The 20,616-nt window shown below is 49.8% G+C and overlaps 2 protein-coding genes across 5 annotated transcripts; both read left to right on the forward strand.

Moving 5' to 3' along the window:
• Positions 1-957: 957 nt before the first annotated feature.
• VPS11 (VPS11 core subunit of CORVET and HOPS complexes) lies at positions 958-10,774 on the forward strand. The gene is made up of 16 exons (XM_075774665.1): positions 958-1,158; positions 1,485-1,633; positions 2,246-2,381; positions 3,441-3,604; positions 3,705-3,952; positions 4,357-4,558; positions 4,821-4,972; positions 5,947-6,133; positions 6,535-6,678; positions 7,143-7,331; positions 7,650-7,811; positions 8,288-8,427; positions 8,741-8,943; positions 9,276-9,447; positions 9,560-9,782; positions 10,495-10,774. The coding sequence occupies exons 1-16, from the start codon at positions 1,005-1,007 to the stop codon at positions 10,657-10,659; spliced, it is 2,790 nt and encodes a 929-aa protein (XP_075630780.1). The 5' UTR covers positions 958-1,004; the 3' UTR covers positions 10,660-10,774.
• Positions 10,775-10,844: 70 nt separating this feature from the next.
• Positions 10,845-20,609, forward strand: HMBS (hydroxymethylbilane synthase). Of its 4 annotated transcripts, none has more exons than XM_075774567.1 (14): positions 10,845-10,947; positions 11,030-11,083; positions 12,444-12,516; positions 13,245-13,294; positions 13,391-13,446; positions 14,576-14,653; positions 14,951-15,028; positions 16,248-16,323; positions 17,025-17,138; positions 17,669-17,707; positions 18,786-18,905; positions 19,147-19,200; positions 19,803-19,889; positions 20,115-20,609. In XM_075774567.1, the coding sequence occupies exons 1-14, from the start codon at positions 10,924-10,926 to the stop codon at positions 20,286-20,288; spliced, it is 1,077 nt and encodes a 358-aa protein (XP_075630682.1). In that variant the 5' UTR covers positions 10,845-10,923; the 3' UTR covers positions 20,289-20,609. The 4 variants fall into 4 exon arrangements, with proteins under 4 accessions (XP_075630682.1, XP_075630683.1, XP_075630685.1 ...); XM_075774570.1 differs by having other exon boundaries at positions 10,892-10,947; positions 11,030-11,153; XM_075774569.1 differs by lacking the exon at positions 10,845-10,947 and adding an exon at positions 11,847-11,974.
• The last annotated feature ends 7 nt before the right edge of the window (positions 20,610-20,616 follow it).

Consider the following 20,616-nt stretch of genomic DNA (forward strand, 5'->3'; position numbering starts at 1 on the left):
CCTTATTTTGCTTTGCTTGTGTGTGCAGCTTTGCTTCACCTATTAAACTGTCTTTATTTTGATCCACTGTTTTTTCAGCTTTTGTTCTTCCAAATCTCTCCCCTCTCCTGCTGTGAGGTGAGGGGTGCTTAGCTGCCGGCCCGAGGAACCCACCAGGAACACGCTCGAGGTGGGTGTCTTAAGGCAGAGCCTGCAGCTGATGCTGCTTCAGGCTCCTTGGACACTACAGCACGGGGTTTTGACACGTCTCCCCTCCCTTTTCCTGCCCTTTTCTGCTGAGCTCGTAGAGGCGACAAAAGGCAAGCGAACTCGGTCAGATCACGCTCCTGGGTTGCACGGCATTTGGTAAAGCCAGACACAGCTGTGAAACCAAGCTGGCGTCAGCGCACATCCTTTGCAGATGACCTCTTGATGCAGGGGAGAAGCAGGGGCTTTTAGGGCTGCCTGTATAAAGCTCTGACGCGGTGAGGGCACGAGCCCTTGCTGCACCCCCCCTCCCAGGGCCAAACTCCCCAGCCCCGTTCCTGCCCTGAGACCTGTTCCTGGCGCAGTTTCCCGGGGTAGTAAAGGGCTGCCGGCCAGAGCCACGCGTGAGCATTAGCTTTTGTAGTTACTGGTACAAAAATGAAATGCGGGGCTGGGGGGGAGAGGTGTTGGACTAAGAACTATTCGCTCATGCCATACTATGAGCTCGCTGCCAGTTGCTCTCTGGAAGCACCCCCTTGCCCTGGGGGGTGTGTGTGTGAGAAACCGGTGTGTTACTGACGGGGGGACAGCGTTACTGACGGGGGGACAGCGTTACTGACGGGGGGACAGCGTTACTGACGGGGGGACAGCGTTACTCGACGTCGCCCCCCCTCAAGGCCCGCTGTGACAGGGCTGCAGCCAGCACGTGCGCAGTGCGGAGCAGCGAGCGCGCCGCGACGTGCTCTGCCTCGTGACCTGGAGGGGGGGGCGGGGGAAGCGGTCACGTGAGAAGCGCGGGGGCTCGGGCCGTCCCCAAGATGGCCGCCTACTTGCAGTGGCGCCGCTTCGTCTTCTTTGACAGAGAGACGGTGAAGGAGCCGCCGGGGCCGGATGGGGCCGGTGGGAAGCCGTTCGCGCTGCCCCCGGGAATCGCGGTCTGCGACTCGGGCCGGGGAAGTCTAGTGTTCGGGGATATCCTCCACGGCGGTGGGTGGGAGGCGGCGGTGCCGGGCGCTTTGGCCTGTGTGGGGCTCGGTGTGGCCGGGAGCTGCGGGGGGACGGCTCCTGCGCGGGCTTGGGGGTACTCCGGGCTTGGGAACGTCGGCGGCTTCCTGCACTCGGCTGTCCTTTGCCTGTTAAAAAGAAATGCCGCTGGATGTTTTGGTGCTCTTGGGTCGCTCCGCAGAAGCGCGCTTACCAGCAAGCGTTAAGGTTTTTGATTCCGGTATGATCGGGGGGGGGGGGATTTTTTCGTGGTTTGGTTCTTTTTCCCTTCGTGCGCCTTAACTGTGATCTACATATGGAAGGTCAGATTTGGTTTTTGCCTCGATCCCTTCAACTCAGTAGTTTCCAAGCTTACAAGCTAAGGGTGACGCATCTGTACCAGCTGAAGCAGCACAGTATCTTGGTTTCTGTTGGTGAGGATGAAGAGGGTATTAACCCCCTGGTAAGTTAAAGGACAAAGAGAGGAAAATGCATTTGTATGACGGGTCTTTCTTAAGACTACTGCGATACCTTGGTCTATCTTTCTTAAGTAGCTTGCTAGTTCTGGGCACTGTGCTGTTAGGGATGGAGCACCTCTGCCATGGAGACAGGCTGAGAGAGTTGGGGTTGTTCAGCCTGGAGAAAAGCAGGCTCTGGGGAGATCTGATTGGGGCCTGCCAGTACCTGAAGGGGCCTACAGGAAAGATGGTGAGGGACTGTTTATCAGGGAGTGTAGTGACAGGACAAGGGGGAATGGGCTTAAGCTGAAGGAGGGTTGATTTAAATTAGATGTTAGAAATAAATTCTTTACTGTGAGAGTGGTGAGGCACTGGCACAGGTTGCCCAGAGAGGTTGTGGATGCCCCATCCCTGGCAGTGTTCAAGGCCAGGCTGGATGGGGCCTTAGGCAACGTGGTCTAGTGGAGGGTGTCCACAGCAGGGGGGTTGGAATCTTTGAGGTCCTTTCCAACCCAAACCATTCTTTGATTCTATGATACGATTCTATGTTTATGCCAGGCCTTGGCCTCCTCCTAATACCTCACATTTTGCTTATGCCAGATCGTTGTTATTTGTAGGTTAAAGTCTGGAATCTGGAGAAACGAGACGGTGGCAATCCTCTTTGCACGCGAATTTTTCCAGCAATACCGGGTAACAAGCCCACAGTTGTATCCTGCCTAACTGTCCATGAGAATCTTAATTTCATGGCAATTGGTAAGTGAAACTGAACTGTAACGGCTTAAGAAAAATATTACGGTCCTTACTCAGATGTAAGGAAAGAGAATAGATAGCGCAAAAATCAGCCTAGAACATCCTGACAGTTTTTCTTCTCACGCAGTTTTTATGTTATTCTCACAGAGAGATAGTGTATCTTGTGCTGTCGGAGAGCTTGAGGAGATAAATACGTAAATTTAGTCTGAGTCTGTATGTATTACGATAATAAATTTGATACTTAAAAGGAAAGCACGCATTTATAGTCGTCATCTTTCCCCACCAGTCAGTAAGGTTACACGTTTATTGAACTTAGTACTAAATTTAGTTTTTGTTGTAGTACAGGAAAAAGACATAGGGTTGGTGATATCTAATGTTACAGAGAGATTTTTTTCAAGCGCTGTATAGAAACCTTTTTTTAAAAGAAAAAAGCCCATTTCCCCTTTTGGACATAACCATTCCTTTGTAGTATTTTTTGCTTAACTTCTGACGAAGTAAGAGCAGTAATGTTGTGAGGTTATAAGCGCTTTCAGCGAGTTGCTCCCTGCGCTGAAATACAAAAGCTTTCCCTGTGTGTGTTGTGGCCTTCCATCGTGGAACGACTTGCAGGACTGGTGCTGTCGGCAAGCTGTGAAAACTGCGTGTTTTGCTTGCTCTTAGGAAATCTCCCTCTAGTCCTTCTACGCCGCGTAGTATGTTTTGAATAAGCAAGTGAATTAAAACGATAGTTACAATCAGTGGATGAGAAAGCTATTTGTAAAATAAAATGCAGAGGGACTCAAAGGAAAATAACCCGCAAGCGAAGCTTGTGTGTGGAAAGCAAGCGGAACCTTGCTGAACAGTGGAGTCCGGCGTGCGGTCGGTTGACAGCTGTGAACCTTTACAGGAGTAATGGGGGCTGCTTTGGCACGTGCTTCCTTGACGCAAGAACCTGCGGCAATCCTATTACTTCGTACTTTGCCGGCAAGCGAGGTGTTGTCGCTGACCGGAGCCGCCCTAACTTACGCTGGATAATCTTTCAGGTGTGCCATATAAGTAAGTTTTGTCTGTCCCCTTCGCCAGGCTTTGCAGATGGGAGCGTTGTACTTACAAAAGGAGACATCACTCGAGACCGGCATAGTAAGACCCAGATCCTACGTGAAGGCAGTTATCCCGTTACTGGCCTTGCTTTCCGACAGTCTGGCAAAACGACACATCTATTTGTGGTGACCACGGAGAACATCCAGGTGGGAAGTTAATTGGAAGAACGAGACTCTGACTTGCAAATTGCATTGGCTTCAGAGTCTAGTTCGGAGCGATCCCCAAAACCTTGCGTTTCTTCTCTAGTCTTATATGCTTTCAGTGAAAGACTATCCTCACCTGGAGCTGGACACTCACGGCTGTGGATTGCGCTGTTCATCTCTCAGCGACCCCTCCCAGGATCTCCAGTTCATCGTGGCAGGAAACGAATGCGTGTACCTTTATCAACCAGACGAACGTGGCCCCTGCTTTGCCTTTGAGGGACAAAAGCTGATTGTTCACTGGTATCGGGGGTACCTCATCATTGTCTCCAAGGACCGAAAGACTTCTCCAAAGTAGGGCTCCTCGGAACAGATGAGTTCTTCTCGCTCTTGCAGCTTCCTGCTCTCCCTCTTTTCCCCTCTTCCTCGTGAAGCGTCGGTCTTGGGGGGCGATTGCAACTTTGTCAGAGGTTGTTAAGATTCACCTGGATGTGCGTACCGATTAACCGTGCTACTCTCGCAACAGAAGTTAAGCATGCTAAAGGAGTGGCATTTTTTTCTAGTCTTACGAATTTCTCAGTCTAACACACAGATGGAATTTGTGTATGAATACGGGGCGTTTTGCCACTGGGTCCGCTTAGTTTAATCGCCCAAAAGAACCCCGTTTGTCTTGCTCTCTGGACATCCCTAGTTTGCACAGGTATCGAGAATTCAAGTTACGCTCTCCTTGTTTTTTAAAACTTTCTTCTGCTCTCCAGGTCAGAGTTTGCTGGGAACGAGGCACAGAATTCGGACAAACAAGTCCTGAATATCTATGACTTGTGCAACAAATTCATTGCATACAGCTCGATCTTCGATGATATAGTGGATGTCTTAGCGGAGTGGGGCTCTCTGTACGTGCTGACCAGAGACGGGAAGATTCACGTACTGCAGGAGAAGGATACGCAAACCAAACTTGAGGCACGTAAATCTGTTTTGTTATTAGTCTCTGCCTTATGGCTGCAAGATTGTACTGGCTCTGCAGATTGAAAAGTCGAACATAACAAGTGACCTGATAGCTTTTCGGCACAACCGGTGTCATAAGGCATTTGGTATTTAAAAGCCTGAGCACGCGTATGCATACAGCACGGAAAAAAAAGAACCAACTTGTTTTCCAGGCGTGTTTGAACTTGTTTTGCGGGGTGGTATTTCCCTCATTCTGCCCTTACCCTGTATTTAACAGATGCTGTTCAGAAAGAACTTATTTGAAATGGCCATTAACCTGGCCAAGAGCCACCACTTGGACAGCGATGGTTTGTCAGAGATTTTCCGGCAATATGGTGATCATCTGTATAACAAGGGGAACCACGATGGAGCCATCCAGCAGTATATCCGGTAAGCGCGGGGGTCCGACGGAGCTGTGATGGTGTAGTACAGAAGGGAGCTACGGAGGCCTTGATTTCTATTTCAGCCCTGGAATAAAAACAAACCGAAACAAAAAAAGCATGACTTGAGGTGAAAATTCTACCGTTAGAGACTAAAGATCTCAGAAAAAGCTTGCTTGAAAATCGCTCTGTACACCTTAGGATAAAGTTCTCCTCTTTGATCGTATTTTTACGTGAATAATGAAGGCACGCTGGGATGGAGTGGGGCCTGATGACATCATTATAAACAAGGGATCGCTCTAGGAGGTGTAGATGACGTGATTCGACCAGTACGGCAGTCTTTTTGGAAAACGTTTAAACAGCTTAATGTCAGTTGTTGTTTTAAAACATCTCGGGTTTGTTTTTTTTTTTTTTTTTAAACTTCGAGTGGCTTGTCTTGGGGCTTACCGAAAACTTCACGTTCGGTCTCCTTAAAATGCCTCAAAGCACGACGTTCACGTACAACTGAAACTCTGGAGTCCTGATGTCTGGCGGGAGTCGACGTGTATTTTATTGTCGACTTGCATTAATCGTCAGGATAACTGTGGCTAGACCGCTCCGTGCGGGTGTGAGCGTTTAAAGCTGAGTTATGTGACCGAAACGAAGGAAAACGTAGCTCTTGTTCCCCTTTTTTGGGCTTCCCTGTTAGCTGTAGTGGGAGCGTAGTCCATCTTCTCACTGCCTCCTTTAAAGGAGGATTAACTCCTTTTGTGCTATCGCATCGTCCCGATCCCGGCCTTTGTAGAGGGTTATTTGTTTCACCGTGCGTGCGGATGGGTGGACTTACGCCGTAACTAGTTGTTCCTTCTGACGCGAGGCTGAGCGGTTCCGAGTGGGTTAGTGCCTGCTGAAGTTAAGGCTTCTCTGCGCTCTGTTGTTAAATTCTCCCTCTATTTTGACTTCCTGGGTATACGGCCTCTTGCAATGTGTCTCTTCCCCTGCCAGAACTATAGGGAAGCTGGAACCGTCTTACGTTATTCGGAAATTCCTGGACGCTCAGCGTATCCACAACCTCACTGCTTACCTGCAGACGCTCCACCTGCAGTCCCTGGCCAATGCAGACCATACTACGCTTCTGCTGAACTGCTATACCAAGCTCAAAGACAGCTCCAAACTGGAGGAGTTCATTAAGGTATTGGGGGAAGGTGAAATGATGCAAAGTTGTTATCATAATAATTAAAAACGGCTAGGGGTGACATTGTAAATTGGCTCCTGCGGGCTCGCTGAGAGCGAGAAGAATGGATTTGTCCCTCGGTACCCCTGTCTTTGCCCCTTTATTGCCAAGCTCTCTGTTACATTCTCAGTTTGGCTGGCTTGCCGTCTGAGTCTGGAGCGTGCTGGCTTTTGGCAGGGTGACTGGTAAGCTAACGAGAGGCGGTTAGACTGCGTCCTTTCTGCACGTGTGAGCTCCCCCTTGCGTAAGAGGGGAGAGTTGTCCCTGCTCTGGCTTTCCTCTTCTATACGTAAATGCTTGCTGCTCGTGGACGGCGGGAGCGTTGCTGAGGGACCGTCTTTCTGCCTTTGTTCTCCTAGACGAGTGAGAGCGAGGTCCGCTTTGATGTGGAAACGGCGATCAAGGTGCTTCGTCAGGCGGGTTACTACTCCCACGCTGTGTACCTGGCAGAGAAGCACGCGCATCATGAATGGTACCTCAAAATCCAGCTAGAGGATATCAAGGTGAGGAGACGTTATTGCTCCCGTACTGCTTCCCTAGCCTCCTCTTTAGCGATGATACCATTTCACTGACCTCTTCCTGTGGCTAGCCTGCTGACAGGACTGCTGAGGCAGCAGTAACAACACCTGCTGCTGCTTGCGCGTTGGCTTTCCGCTTTCGGCTCGTGCGGTAGGCTAGGTGGAAATCGGAGAGGCTTATTTGTTCGGTTTCAGATGTGGCTTTTTACAGCGCCCTTCAAGAGGGGGGAGGGTCATTAGGGAGACATTGATCTACATCGCGCTCTTTCCCCTGGGCCGCAGGCAGCCCTCCTCCCTGAGGAGGAAAAGAAGCAGGAGTAGCGAACTAAGTGATAATTCAGAGCAAACGGTGTTCGTGGCATACTCGCGCCCTGTCTTCGACGCTTTCTGTCCTAACCTCGAGAGCAGAGGCCAATGTCGTGTGGTTGATTGTGCTGGTGCCTCCACAGAACTACCAAGAGGCTTTGCGCTACATTGGAAAACTGCCTTTTGATCAGGCAGAGAGTAACATGAAGCGATACGGTAAAATCCTGATGCACCACGTCCCTAACGAGACCACGGAGTTGCTGAAGATCCTTTGCACCGATTACCGGCCATTGGGAGACAGTGAAGGCCCTGGGATGCTGGAAGGAAAAAAGGTATGGCTTGTGTCGACTCAGAGTTGTTGCTCTCGAGTAGTAACTTTGCAGCAAGCGAGTGCTCCTGCACGCCTCGTGGCGCGGGCCTGATGTTTTAGGTATAATGAGAAGCTCCGTCCTGGTGTACCGGTAGTCCCAGAGACGAGAGACCGCTTAAAGCTATCGCTCGGAACCAATTCCTGCCACAATCGGCATCCTGTACCGTGCTGTATCTGTCGCGTCGCAGGCTCTGAGAACGAGCGCTCCGTACGGCGGGGAAGAAGCACCAGTCTGGCTGCGACTGATCCGGGTGCTTGACTCTTTCTGGCTGCATTACAGGCTAATTCAGAGGAGTTCATTCCGGTCTTTGCAAACAACTCCCGAGAACTGAAGGCTTTTCTGGAGCACATGACTGAGGTGCAGGCTGACTCTCCGCAGGGCGTCTATGACACTTTACTGGAACTTCGACTCCAGAACTGGGCACACGAACAAGATGAGCAGGTTTGAGCTCCTCCAGCGTTGCTTTTGGGGAGGGAGATTTGATGTCTTTGAAAGCTATTTGCATTCCTGCCAACCCGTAACCTTTCCGGATGGGCATTGATAACATGAGGCAATACATATGCTGTGCTGGTGCAATGGCACGTAAACGGGAAAGCAGCCTGCTAGCTGGAAGAATGCTCCTTTTAGCGAGGCTGAGCTTGTTTTGTATGCATCTCATTTAAGAACAGATTCCAGACAATACAACCTCTGTGGGCAGATGCCTCTCCCACAAAAGTAGCTCTATTTCCTTGCCTAGATCTCTGAGGACGCTGGTTGTTTGGGCGAAAGAAATCACGTCCCGTTTGCTTAAAAGGGATAGAGGGCAAATGGCAAAACTGTCCCCCTCTTTGAAAGAGCTGCCAATTGTTGTCAGGTCTTAGTGCAAAATGTTCCTTCTGCGCATGTTGCTCTCCCCGCCCTCTCCCCCTTCTCTGTAGGTGAAGGAGAAGCTGCACAACGAAGCCCTCACCCTCCTAAAGAGTGGAAGGTTCAAAACAGTCTTTGATAAGGCCTTGGTCTTATGTCAGATGCACAATTTCAAGGATGGCGTCCTCTACCTCTACGAGCAGGGCAAACTGTGAGTGTTGCTCTTGTCTGTAGAGTCCTGTCCCTCCCACCCACTTGCAGGGATTTCGGAGACACTAATGTCCCTGCCTTACCATGGTAACGACTTCTGTAATATCTCAAGATGAGAACTGTAGATTGTTGCTCAGCTGGAAATGTTTTGTGTTGTTAGAGCAGTGCGGTTACGTAGAGAGTGAATGAGAGACTGTCTTGGCTTCTGGTGCGAATGCCTGGGGATTGCTTGGCTGGGTGAAAACCTGAGGTCCCTGTAACAACTCAAAAGGAGAGATGGATTGTTGCCGCTGATGAGTCTCTTTTTCCTGTAGTTTCCAACAGATCATGCACTACCACATGCAGAACGAGCAGTACAAGAAGGTGATCGAGGTGTGCGAGTTGTACGGGGACCAAGAGGCTTGCCTCTGGGAACAGGCTCTCGGCTACTTTGCGCGGAAGGAAGAGGACTGCAAAGAGTATATCGCGGCGGTGCTGAAACACATTGAGAACAAGAATCTTATGCCTCCGCTGCTTGGTAAGAATGATGGGCTGCACCCAAAAAAACCCCAAAACCAAACTAGTTTACAGCACGCACTGCAGCTTACAAATTTGAGACCACTATCAATGAAGTTTGAGCCCACCATTTGAAGTAATAGCCTGCTCTTAGGGTAAAAGCGATGCCAGCCACAACTCCCTAATTAGGAAGAAATATCTGCGCTATCAGTCGTAGAGAGGTCTGTATGTGATTTCTGTTCTGTCGGCGCGGGGAGGTGAAGGGCTTGCTGAAACTCCTGCGGTGCCTTGGCAGAGTAGTTGAAAAAAAACTGCAGTTTTTTCGCTGGTGTTTCACATCTCGGTTGTTTTCAGTCGTGCAGACGCTGGCTCATAACTCCACGGCCACACTGTCTGTGATTAAGGATTATCTTGTCAACAAGCTGCAGAAGCAGAGCCGCCAGATAGAGCAGGATGAGCAGAGAATTCAAAAATACCGAGAAGAAACTACGAGGATCCGCCAGGAGATCGAAGAGCTAAAAGCGAGGTGCGGCATCGTGTGCCGTTTTGTCTTATATAGGATAGAACTGTTGTTTTCTTTTAGTAAGGAAAAATACGCTTTGTCTTTCTCGCCCTTCTGCCTCCTTTTGCGCTCTCAGTCCCAAGATCTTTCAGAAGACCAAGTGTAGTATTTGCACCAGTGCCCTGGAGCTGCCTTCGGTCCACTTCCTCTGCGGTCATTCCTTCCACCAGCATTGCTTTGAAAGCTACTCCGAGAGCGATTCGGAGTGTCCGACTTGCATGCCAGAAAATCGCAAAGTGATGGACATGATCCGAGCCCAGGAGCAGAAGAGAGATCTGCACGACCAGTTTCAGCATCAGGTAGGGTCACGTTGCCTGTCTTACCAAGCTGAAATAAATAAGGTTTAGATTGACTTACAGATCCCCGGCGGCTGGTAGAGAAGGGCAGGGGCGGCAGTATTTTGTAACCAAGGTAATGTCGACTGTGAGTAAGGAAGCATTAGGCCCTGGGGTGACTGCCTTACGTATAGTGCAGGAGGAGTCCTCGATGCTCTCTGACGGTGAAAGTATTCTCACCTGACCCCGAAACGGATCGAGAGTTGTTGGTCAGCATGACAGCTGGTCGACAAGTTGTATAGAACAAATGAAGGAGAAGGGAAGAAAAGTTGTGGGAATCGGAACGGGGACAGGACCGTGCAGTTGGGATACACCAAATGCGTCGCTTCTGCATCGTGTTTCCCAAGGACGAAGCGGTGAAGTCGAGAATGGGGCGTTAGCTAGAACACGTTAACGTGCGTGGAAACGAGAGTACCCTGCTCACGATAATCGTTTGTTCCCTTTTCACTGCACGGCTCAAACGTGGGATTGAAACAAGAGGCGGAACGGCCAGCGGGAGAAGACCTTAGCGCAGGAAGCCGCTGACGCGGCCCTTGCATCGAACAGGCAGACTAGTGCCGTGGGCCGCCGTGCCTCTAAGAACGAGGCTGTAGGCGCGGGGGGGTGTGAAAGGAAAGGGGCCGGAGGCGAGAGGCTCTGGAGGCTTTTGCTGACGCGGCTGCTTTGTGTCCGGCAGCTCAAGTGTTCCAACGACGGCTTCTCCGTTGTTGCCGATTACTTCGGTCGAGGCGTCTTCAATAAGCTCACCCTCATCACGGACTTGCCCTCGGGAAAGACGGCTACGACCATCGAGGCTGGCCTGCAGCGGGAACTGCTCATGCACACCAAGCGCAGCACCTGACGTCACTGCGCGCACTCTCGGGTTGTACGGGGTTCCCACGCGTGTCCTGGGCCTTCGCCCCGCGTGTCCTGTCCCTCAGCTATCTCCCCCCCCCCCCAATAAACCGGACTAGCTGAGCCAGTGCGCTGAATGCCGGGCGGGGGCGGGGACGCTTCTTCAGCGCCGCTGCCGTTACCGGCGGTGACGTGAACAGCCGGACGTGACGTCTGGAGGCGGGGTTACGCCATGGAGCAGTGCGGGGAACGCTGAGGGCGAAGCGGTGTCATGGCCGAGCCGGGCAAGGCCGCCGTGAGTCGTCGGGGTGTCGCGGGGGGAGGTTGGCGGGCAGGGCGCGGTGACGGACCGGCCGCTGACCTGGTTGTCGCCGCAGGGCGAGAACGGCGTGGGCGGCAGAGCGGTCCGCGTGGGCACCCGCCGGAGCCAGGTAGGCAGCGGCGGGGCCGGGGGGGGGGGCTGGTGGGAACGAAGGCGTTCGTCCCTCCGCGTCCCGGCAGGCAAGTTGGGAGTAAAAGGCTCGGCCGAGGGGACGTGGTCTGTGGCAGCGCAGCCGCTGCCGGTTCGCCCGCCTGCGGGCGGCAGAGAAAGGCCGAGCCCGCCCGTGGGAGAGCCCCGCGGGACGGGGAGTTGGCGCCTTCCGGCTCTTCCCTTGGGACTCGTTCTACAGTAAGTTTTGAGAACGCTTTTTCCCCCCCCCCCCCCCCCCCCCCCCCCCCCCTTCTTTGGAGCCCGAGCGTGCCGGTCAGGTCTAAATAACGCTGCTTTTGGTGGGGTTAACGAGGGTGAGCCCACCCGGGATAACGGGGATCTCTCTTGCCGTGGACTTTTTAACTTGCGCGGCCTGTGCAGCCCTTTTTTCTGGGGGGTTCAGCCCAGCAGAACCCCCCCCAGCGAGTAGCGGCTCCAGCGCACGCAAAGGCCAGGCGAGGGCCGGGTGTGGAGATACAGCGGGTATCTCTTCCCGGCTGGCCGCAGCAGGGAGGAGCAGAGTCGCAAAGAGAGAGAGATAAACACCCTTCGGGTCTTTGTTCCGAGATAATCTCCGTTCCGGTAGCAGTTCGAGGAAGAATTCTCCTCTATGGAGAAGGCGTTTCGCGTAGCCCTGCACGCCTACTACGTCTTTTTCTAACCTGAGGCTCTTGTGGCACTTTACAAAGGGAAGAGGCTCCTTATGCTGGTTTTATACGTAGGGAAACTACAGTCCTGAGAACAAAGTTAATTGCCCCGGGCTACACAGCTCATCAGTGGGAGAAAAGCTGAACCTCACCGCCGGTTGCTCCAGTCCGCTGCCGCTTGCATGCGTGGAATGATCCTCTCTGCTAGTGTAATTCTGTTTTTATTTTACTTGCTTCTGCTGTTCTTACGCAAGGGAACGTTTCTTCCTGCGCTTTGCTGCTTTAAAACCTGTTGCTTGCCGTGCATGCAGACCTAAGCTGTTGCTTTTATTTCTTGCCCTCTAAATAGAGCTCTGATCTTACGGGGGATAAGTAACTCATATTGCCAATAACTAAAGATTTTCCAACGGCATGTGGGGAGCTGTTGTTCTGCCACTTGGTCAATAAAATAAGTTCTTCAGTGAAACGCTCTGGTCGTGATACGAGTTCACGTGGTTCAAGGAGTTTGCACATATGAGCAGTTTTACTTGGGGCTACTTATTTGTAATGGTTTCAATTTAGAGAATGTAGCAGTCATGCATGCCTGACTGTCAAAGAATGGCAAAGTCCTCTTTAGCTACCGTATGGCTGATGTGCTCTTTGCATAGAGCTTTGCTTTCTGCTTTGTTGCAGCTGGCCCGGATTCAGACCGACAGCGTGGTCAAGATGCTCTGTGAGCTATACCCCGACCTCCGCTTTGAGATTGGTAAGGTTTTGCTGTTTGGTGTGAGGGGCTTTTTGGGTTTTTTTTTTTTTTTTTTTGGATGCTGCCATGGGGTAGATGGCAGCAGGAGCCAGCCGCTTATCTTTACGTGCAAGAGGTGTGCATAGAGTGCTGTCGTGAGGAGGAGGATTCGACCCTGCTTATCTTAGAGCGCTGCCTGAATTCAGTTAGGTCGTGCAGCCCAGCAACTGCTGTTGGTTTCTTCTAGGGCAGAGAGGTGGATTTCGTATGCTCCTGATGATCGAAGCTCGGAGTATGCCACGCAGATGGCGTTATGTTGCTCCATTTGAGAACCGGGTCGCGCGCTGGCAGTACCCCGCTGTCCATTAGGGACGTTTTCCTGTCTGGGGCTTGAGGCGTTCAACAGGAATAATGGGAGCCCAGCCCCGTACTGAAGAGAACTGCCGAGTACCTGTTCACTGGTACTCCAGAGAAAGAGCGTAGCAATTTCCATTGGGTCAGCTCTTCCGAAAACCTGACCTCTTTCCCTTCGCTCTGTTTTTGAGGACAGCGAAGGAAGTCTCAATTTCACTTGTCTTGCGTGCAGTGTATTTCTACAAGCATGCTGCTCTGATACTTATCTCGAGTCTGTGTTCACGCGGCGGCGTGTGAGGCCGTACTGCTCGTTACATGTTACGTAGGTACTTCTGGTCTAGGCCTAGGCGGTCTGACCGAGCCTCGTGTTTTACTTGTGCTCTCTCTCTGAGCAGTTGCCATGTCAACAACCGGAGACAAGATCTTGGATACGGCACTTTCCAAGGTAAACGATCTCTTCTTCCGCTACGCAAGAAGTAAATGTATTTGATATATTTGCAGATGTTTCTTTTGTGATTTCTGTTCCTCCATTTACGTGCAGATTGGGGAGAAGAGCCTCTTCACCAAAGAGCTGGAAAACGCACTTGAAAGAAATGAGTAAGAGCTCATTGTTTTCTTTTCCTCCTCTGGCATTCGGTGCTCTTTGGACATCTTCGGCTCGCTACGTATGTGATCTAGTTTTCTTCTGGTCCGCCACCTCTCTGGCTAAGAAAGGACTCCTTTGATAAGTTGCTGTCTCTTTCTTTTTTTCTTTCCCCTTTCTACCCTGGGCTTAGGCCACGTATTTCAAAGCGGAGTTGTTGTGTCGCTTGGTCTGCCCCAGTTAGGTTTTTTTTTTTCTTTCTCCTGTGATTTGTGCATTACGTGTGCATCAGAGAGGATGTAATCTAATCTAATTCCTGCTTGCAAGTATGTTCTTTTAAAAATACTTTGCTTGGTGGCGTTAGCATATTGCGTGACATGTTTAGTGTTATCATGGTAACATTTATTAACGTATTTGCATTTTAAATATGCAAGAGAATTGGGCATGGGCAAGTTGTGATGCTTTCTAGGTAACTTCTTTCTACAGAAAAACTCATTTCTGGCTCCTGCTAGAGCAGAGAGACACATTAGTGCGCTGCTTTTTTTTTTTTTTTCTTCAGTATCCTAGGAGGGTTTCAGTGGTGCTTACGCCTTCCTTAAAGTAGGTTTAAAAACAAAGATCGTCTTCTGCATCTGTGATGCGTAGGCACGTAATACTGCGTTTCCGAGTAAAGTAGGTGAAAGAATACCGGAGACTCAAGCGTTTAGAGTGATGTCCGTTTGCCTTGTAACGAAGCAGATAGTGCTTGCTTTGGCTAGCTGTTCTTTACAGTTTGAAGTGTAATACCAGACAACGTACTGGTTGCATATTGGTACGATGAGTCTCTCTGTGTGAACATCTCTGGTGTCTTCCCCTCATTCGGCCCGATTGCTGTAATGTGTCTTGCATCGCTGCTGGGAGGGAGGCATTGCCTTAATTTCACAGGCGGGAAAAGGGAGACGGAGAAAGGTGAAGTGGCTTTTCTGGAGTAATGCTAGAATTCTATAGCGATTCTGGCTATAGAATCCTGAAATTCTTCTTCCTCCTCCTCCAAATTAATTGCCAGGGTGGATTCACAGTTTTCTGTAGATGCCCTGCAGGCCTCTGGTAGGTACTGTGTGAGCTCAACCATATGTTCAGTGATTACTGTCCTTTAATTTTTAGAGTTGACCTCGTGGTGCACTCCTTGAAGGACCTACCAACTTCTCTTCCTCCTGGCTTTACCATCGGCGCTGTCTGCAAGTAAGTGTGGACGTGAGGCTTGATTCTCCGAGGGATTTGCATTTTACAGGATAGGTAGCGGTAGGAAAGCAAAGGCAGCTTAGGTCCTTTTAGGTGTTAAAAGTTTGACCACCACGTCTCTGAAATGGTGGAAACACTAGAGCCAGCAGGTTTGCTGGAAATCCTTGCTTTTACGATGATGATGGGGTATTTTGGAGCCAGAGGCGGTTCTTCTGGGAACCGGTAGCAGAACTGTTAGGCTTAAGAGCCCTCCGTTAAATGATGTGTCAGCCATTCTGTACTTGCGTTATTTTGCAGAAGGGAAAACCCACTCGATGCTGTTGTCTTCCATCCCAAAAACTGTGGGAAAACGCTGAACCTCCTTCCTGAAAAGAGGTGAGCGGGGAAGAAGAAGGGAAAGACGATCAGGTGTAAAAATGGGAGGGAGGGGTTGGTTGATACTTCCCAACGGCAAGTCAAAGAGCTCCTCGCTTTATCCGTAGCGGTTTTATGCCGCCCTCGTTAGCTTTCCATAGACGTTACACTGAACCTGCTTGCTGAAAAGGGCAGCGCTGTCTCGTGGGAGTGCTGCACACCCCATGAGGTTGGATCTCTTGAGCCACCCTCGAGTTGCAATGTTGTCTCAAGCTAGACCCTTTCTTATCGCGGTCTCCAGAGTGAATTCCTGCTCCTTTGTATTGTGCTTACTGCAGGGGAACGCATATAATGCAGACAGGGTGTCTGGTGCAGTATTTTAGGTTGCACGGGCCTGAACTATGCCCTTGCTCTCACCCAGCCAGTTCTGATTTCTTTGTTACTTTTTTGATAGCGCTTTTTTACGGTTCTGCTGGGAGCACGAGCAGTTTCTCCATTTTGAATTACCTGCCTTTTCCTAGAGGTTATTAGTCTCTTGTCTGAAACAGCTGAGTGAAATTACTCAGATTGAGGTAACTATCGAAAGATTTTTTTCTTTTTACGTTAAACAAATTAGCTGTGACGCAAACATAGACTCGTGCTTCTGCACATCTGGATAGTGGGAGAATCACGTCTGGTTTAGGTTCCAGGGTACCGAGAAAAGTGAATTGCATACATCTCTAGGAAGGAAATGCTTACTGCTCAGACTGGCAGTTTTCTGTGTTTTCCAGTTATTCACCCTACTGTTTCCAAAGGTTCTCAGCCCACTGCATTTCTGTCACTGATGAAGTCCCTCCAGTAACTTCAGTTGTCTGGCTATGTCTGGTTCAGTTTGGGGCAGCCGAGTCGGGTTTTTTTGTTTGGTTGGTTTTGGTTTGGTTTTTTTTTTCTGTGACAGTCTTTGTGGTCTTTAAATGAGGTTTTAGCAGTCCTTGATGGTGGCATGGGGCTGCCCTCCAGAAGCATCTCCTTTAAATTGGTTCCTTGGGAGTGGCTTGCCTGCACCTAGCTTCAGCCAGGCTTTATGCTAAACCTCAGAGTGGTTTTCTTTCTTCTAAGGAGATATAAATCATTGGCAGGTCATTTCAATTTAAAAAAACCCCAAACTACTCATTCGTTTCCTTGAAAGTTCTGACATAAATCTGGCTGGAGGTGCATGTAGGAGTATTCTGGATTTCATTGATTTTTATTTTCCCCGCAGCGTGATTGGAACCAGCTCGCTTCGGAGAGCAGCCCAGCTCAAAAAGAAGTTCCCTCATTTAGAATTCAGGGATATTGTATCCTTTCCTGGCAAAACGTGGGAGCTGGGTAAAGCTGCAAACAGGAAAATAGAACTTCATGCGAAATGTAGAATCAGGGCGGACTTATACCACCTGACCTACGAGAACAAACTGCTTCCTCAAAGGCTGCCCTCCACTAACCTGTTCTGAGAGGGGTGTATAGCCCGTTTTGTCCTCTACTTTCTCACGAGGCTGTAAAGAAGGGGCCAGCCTTAATCTAGCTGAGATTCAGGATGCAGATGAAATTTACAGGAAGGAACATTGGAAAAATTGCTCGACGGGTGCCTACCGCGTGTTTGTCGCGGTGGCGTGGCCGAACACCGATTGGTTTCTGGATGCGATTTGGGCCGCTAGTTCTGATGTGGGCCGCTGAACTAGTGGTAAAAGGCACCGTTACTTCAGTCCTAGTAGCCGAGTTCTTTGCTATGCAAAAGGAGTCGATGTCGGGAGTTAATGATGTACTTAAATGACCGCGTATCTTTTGAGAGTCAGTGCTTGACTTAATATTCCATAATGCTCGGCAAAATTCTCTTTAAAGAAAGAATTGTCCATATTTAACGCTTCTTTCGGGACGGTACTCTGGTTCTCATTTGGAGGTTGTTGGATTCTGTACATTCTGTAAACACACTCAAGCGAATGTTCCGTGGTTATAGGACTGTTTCCCTGCTGTTTCTATGCTTGCTTAATCACTTCTACAGAGAGGGAATTTAAATACCCGCTTAAAGAAGCTTGATGAGAAGGAAGACTTCAGTGCCATCATCCTGGCAGCTGCTGGACTGAAGAGAATGGGCTGGGAGAATCGCATCGGCCAGGTGAGGAGCACCAAAGCAGAAGATACCATTGTCTGCCGAACCATCAACCGCTCGCCTTTCAGACCTTGCAGTTGTTGTGTCAAAGATGAGCATACAGTCTGCTGAATCCATTGCCATGTTAGCTCGTGATTTGTTGCGCTTCAGGCAGGACTTTTTTTTTTTTTTTTTTTGGTCGGTTTGTGGTTTTTCTTCTAACAAAAATTTATGCCGTTTAGCTTTCTGTGGCGCGGTAACAGTTTGTATCCTGATCGTCTCCCGGCATTTCACAATACTAGTATCTAGCAACGCAGCAGCGTGCGTGACTAAGATTTTTCCGATTAGCTAATTGACAAAGTGTTACAGTCCAGGTGAAGGAAAGTGCATTGTCTCGCTTTAGGGGCTGAAACACTGAGGCACGGGAAGGGGGAGGTGATACTTCTTTGGTCGGGCACAAAATCAATTGATGGTAGAGGCGTGCATAGCATTTAGCTCTCGCTTCCTATATTCTGAACAGTGCGACTTGAGTTAACTCTGCTCTTACTTTCTTCCAGCTCCTCAGCCCTGAAGATTGTCTGTACGCTGTCGGACAAGTACGTTTGACCTTTTGTATCTTAAGCTGTGCTGCGTATTGAAAGCCAGCAGCGGTACGATGCGTCAGAGTAGTTAATTGCGCTGAATGCTTCTCGCGCATCGGTTGCCAAAGAACCGCTGCATCGCTCTTTTGTTGGCCGTTACGCTGTTTTAGGCACGGCTTGTGGGAAGGATGGTAGTCAGCTATCTTAACCGGTATGGTGGGTACCGATTTCCATCGGTAACGGTAAAGGTAACGTGTGGCACAGCTACAATGGCGCAACGTGGCGGATGTGGGGCGGACTCCGGCAGGGTCGGTGTTGCGCTGTACCGGGATAATTGTGCGGAGCCACCGCAATATCTGCCCTGTGACGCTCCTTCCTTCTCCCTTACGTGGTGTGTCCTAACTTCCGTAGGGTGGAGCTGAAACACCTGCCTTGGAGCACATTCTTAGCGCTTTTGTTTCTAGGCGGGCAAACCGTTCCAGCCCGTGCTGGCCGTGTGACCAAGTTTACACGGTGTTGCACGGTGGGTATCAAACTTGCTAAACCCGAGCTGCTATGCATTAGTGATTGCAAGTGACGAACCTGCAAGCTCAGTCTGAAAGAATGATTTTGTGATTTTGATCATCTGCTTGTCAGGTACCGTGCAGTTCCTTCCCCTCCCACCCCCCAACCTCATTTCCAGTTTAGGGAAGGATTGTTTTGTCACCATTACTCAGTCAGCGCTTGATCTTTATCTTGGGAGAAGGTTGGGAGGCTTGGATTTATCCAGCCTTCTTATCGCGCAGGGACCATTGGAGTGGGTGTTTCTATACGTGCAGTCTTAACTGAGATAGGTTTGAGGTGACGGCACGATCTCGAACACTTGGCTGAAGTAAGTTCTGATCTTCCCTTTACAGCAGCTGCTATAGGGTGTCTCTGCAACCCGTGGATTATTTTGTAATTCATTTCTGTAAAGGTCTAAGAACATTGCTCCCTTAGTGAAATGCATCCAAGCCTCCGAGTTGTGTCTCACAACCAATGCTGAGTGCAAACAGAGATGCAGGAAGTCGAGGAATTACAATTACTATGTTGCGTGTTTGTTTTTCTTACACAGGGTGCCTTAGCAGTGGAAGTTCGTGCCAAAGACCAAGAGATACTGAATATGGTATCTGCCCTGCATGATGCAGACACCGTGTTATGCTGCATTGCTGAGAGAGCCTTTATGAAACGTTTGGTAAGTGTGGCATCCTCGCTCTTCTGCCTCCGGCAGTAAATACTGCTCTGCTAGTTGACCGGATGCCATAGTAAGGGAAACCTGTTACACTTTGCACTAAAACTGTGAAGTAGTGATTACTTCTGAATCGAGAAGGGCCTGAGGAGCGATAGGCGGGGTTGTGTGCAGCCTAAACTTTTCAGAGGCCTCTGCTTTGAACATGTCGGGTAGGAGCCTCGGTGTCAGCTGCTCTCTGTTTTAGGAGGGTGGATGTAGCGTCCCTGTCGCCGTCAACACCGTGCTGAAAGATGGCCAGGTGAGGACTACTTTGTATTTTATCTGGGATTATTTCTAAAAACCTATTCCAGTGCGTGTGTGTTCCCTGATCCTTCCCTGAAGGTAACTCCAGCAGGTACTTTTATAGCCAGTTAGGGCACACGGGCTCCCGACTTGAGCCTTCCGGGTTTGCATCCAAAGCCAGGAGCATGAGAATGGGTCTGGCTACCAAAGCTGTCTCACAGAAAATGCTCTCATAACAAGTACCAGATTTCTGCCCGCCCTCCCCTCACCCATTCTTTAAAGGTATTGTTGCCCTGAGATCCAAAACCCTCGCTTCTGACCCCAGAAAATCACTGTTTTTACACAATGGGGTGTGATTAAGGAGGTGGGAAGCTAGAAGAAAGTTCAGCTTTTTCCTTGGGAAGTCGCATTGTCCCTAGCAGGGATTACTTTTCTTATAGCTGTATCGTACCGCTGTTCTTGCTGATCGCACTGCACTACAGAAGCCTTCCCCTCCAGACTTGGCTTTGCATGCTGTGTGTTTTTTGTAAAAAAAAAAAGGGGGGGGGGGAGGGGGGGTAGCGGGCTTTCTGTTTGTTCGTTAACGTGGTACTAATCCCTTCCGTATGTCTTTCCAAGTTGTATTTGACAGGCGCGGTCTACAGTTTGGATGGATCCGATAGCCTGAGGGAGACTATGCAGACCAGCGTTAATTATTCCCAACAGGTACGTGAACCACGGCGGGTTCAAAATTCAAACCCGAGGCTGAATGACAAATCCAGACCTTTTGAAATCAGTCTATTACTTTTGGTCTGGTTCCTTGGAAACAGTAACAGTGTGCTGTTCTCGAGGCTCCTCGGACCACAGACGTTACCCCGTTTCACACGTGGCTTAAACTATTCATCGCCCGCTCCTTCCCACTGCCTTACCTTGAGGTGTTTATATTTGCAGAACGAAGATGGACCAAACGATGACGTGCAGCACGTCGGCATCACGGCCAAGAATGTCCCTGGTCAGGCCCAGGAAGCTGCAGAGCACCTTGGTGTTGAACTAGCTTGTTTACTTCTGAGCAAGGGAGCTAAGCATATCCTTAGCGTGGCGAGGCAGCTCAACGATGCCCGCTAAACCTGCGGTGTGGTCGGCACGATTGCTACAACTCTAACAAGTGTTTGCAGCTATGCTATCCTCCTTTGGAGGAAGAGATTTATTTAAGTGTTCATACCGGTCTTACCTGATGTCTGGGTACAAAAACTTGAAATACTAAGTTGACTAATGAGTAGTTTATGCCGTTCAGGGATTTCATCCCTCTGCGTTTCTCTAAATTATCTCTGAAGTTTTCTCAACAATTTTTGTAGCTAGGAAGTTTTAAAAAAAAAAAAAAAGAAATCTGTAAGTGTCCTCCTATTCCATTTAGGAACAAGGCACTCATTACAGATTATAATCAGACTCAATT

Source organism: Balearica regulorum, chromosome 23, assembly GCF_011004875.1.
Source record: "Balearica regulorum gibbericeps isolate bBalReg1 chromosome 23, bBalReg1.pri, whole genome shotgun sequence".
NCBI classification, from domain to species: Eukaryota; Metazoa; Chordata; class Aves; order Gruiformes; family Gruidae; genus Balearica; species Balearica regulorum.

What these genes read in the sequence shown, in the direction of transcription:
- VPS11 (XM_075774665.1), top strand. Translation starts at nt 1,005, where the DNA reads ATGGCCGCCTACTTGCAGTGGCGCCGCTTCGTCTTCTTTGACAGAGAG. An exon ending in TCTTAATTTCATGGCAATTG is followed by an intron (nt 2,382 to 3,440) that starts GTAAGTGAAACT and finishes CCCCTTCGCCAG; the next exon opens with GCTTTGCAGATGGGAGCGTT. An exon ending in ACGACCAGTTTCAGCATCAG is followed by an intron (nt 9,783 to 10,494) that starts GTAGGGTCACGT and finishes TGTGTCCGGCAG; the next exon opens with CTCAAGTGTTCCAACGACGG.
- HMBS (XM_075774567.1), top strand. Translation starts at nt 10,924, where the DNA reads ATGGCCGAGCCGGGCAAGGCCGCC. An exon ending in CCGAGCCGGGCAAGGCCGCC is followed by an intron (nt 10,948 to 11,029) that starts GTGAGTCGTCGG and finishes TTGTCGCCGCAG; the next exon opens with GGCGAGAACGGCGTGGGCGG. An exon ending in CGACCTCCGCTTTGAGATTG is followed by an intron (nt 12,517 to 13,244) that starts GTAAGGTTTTGC and finishes CTCTCTGAGCAG; the next exon opens with TTGCCATGTCAACAACCGGA.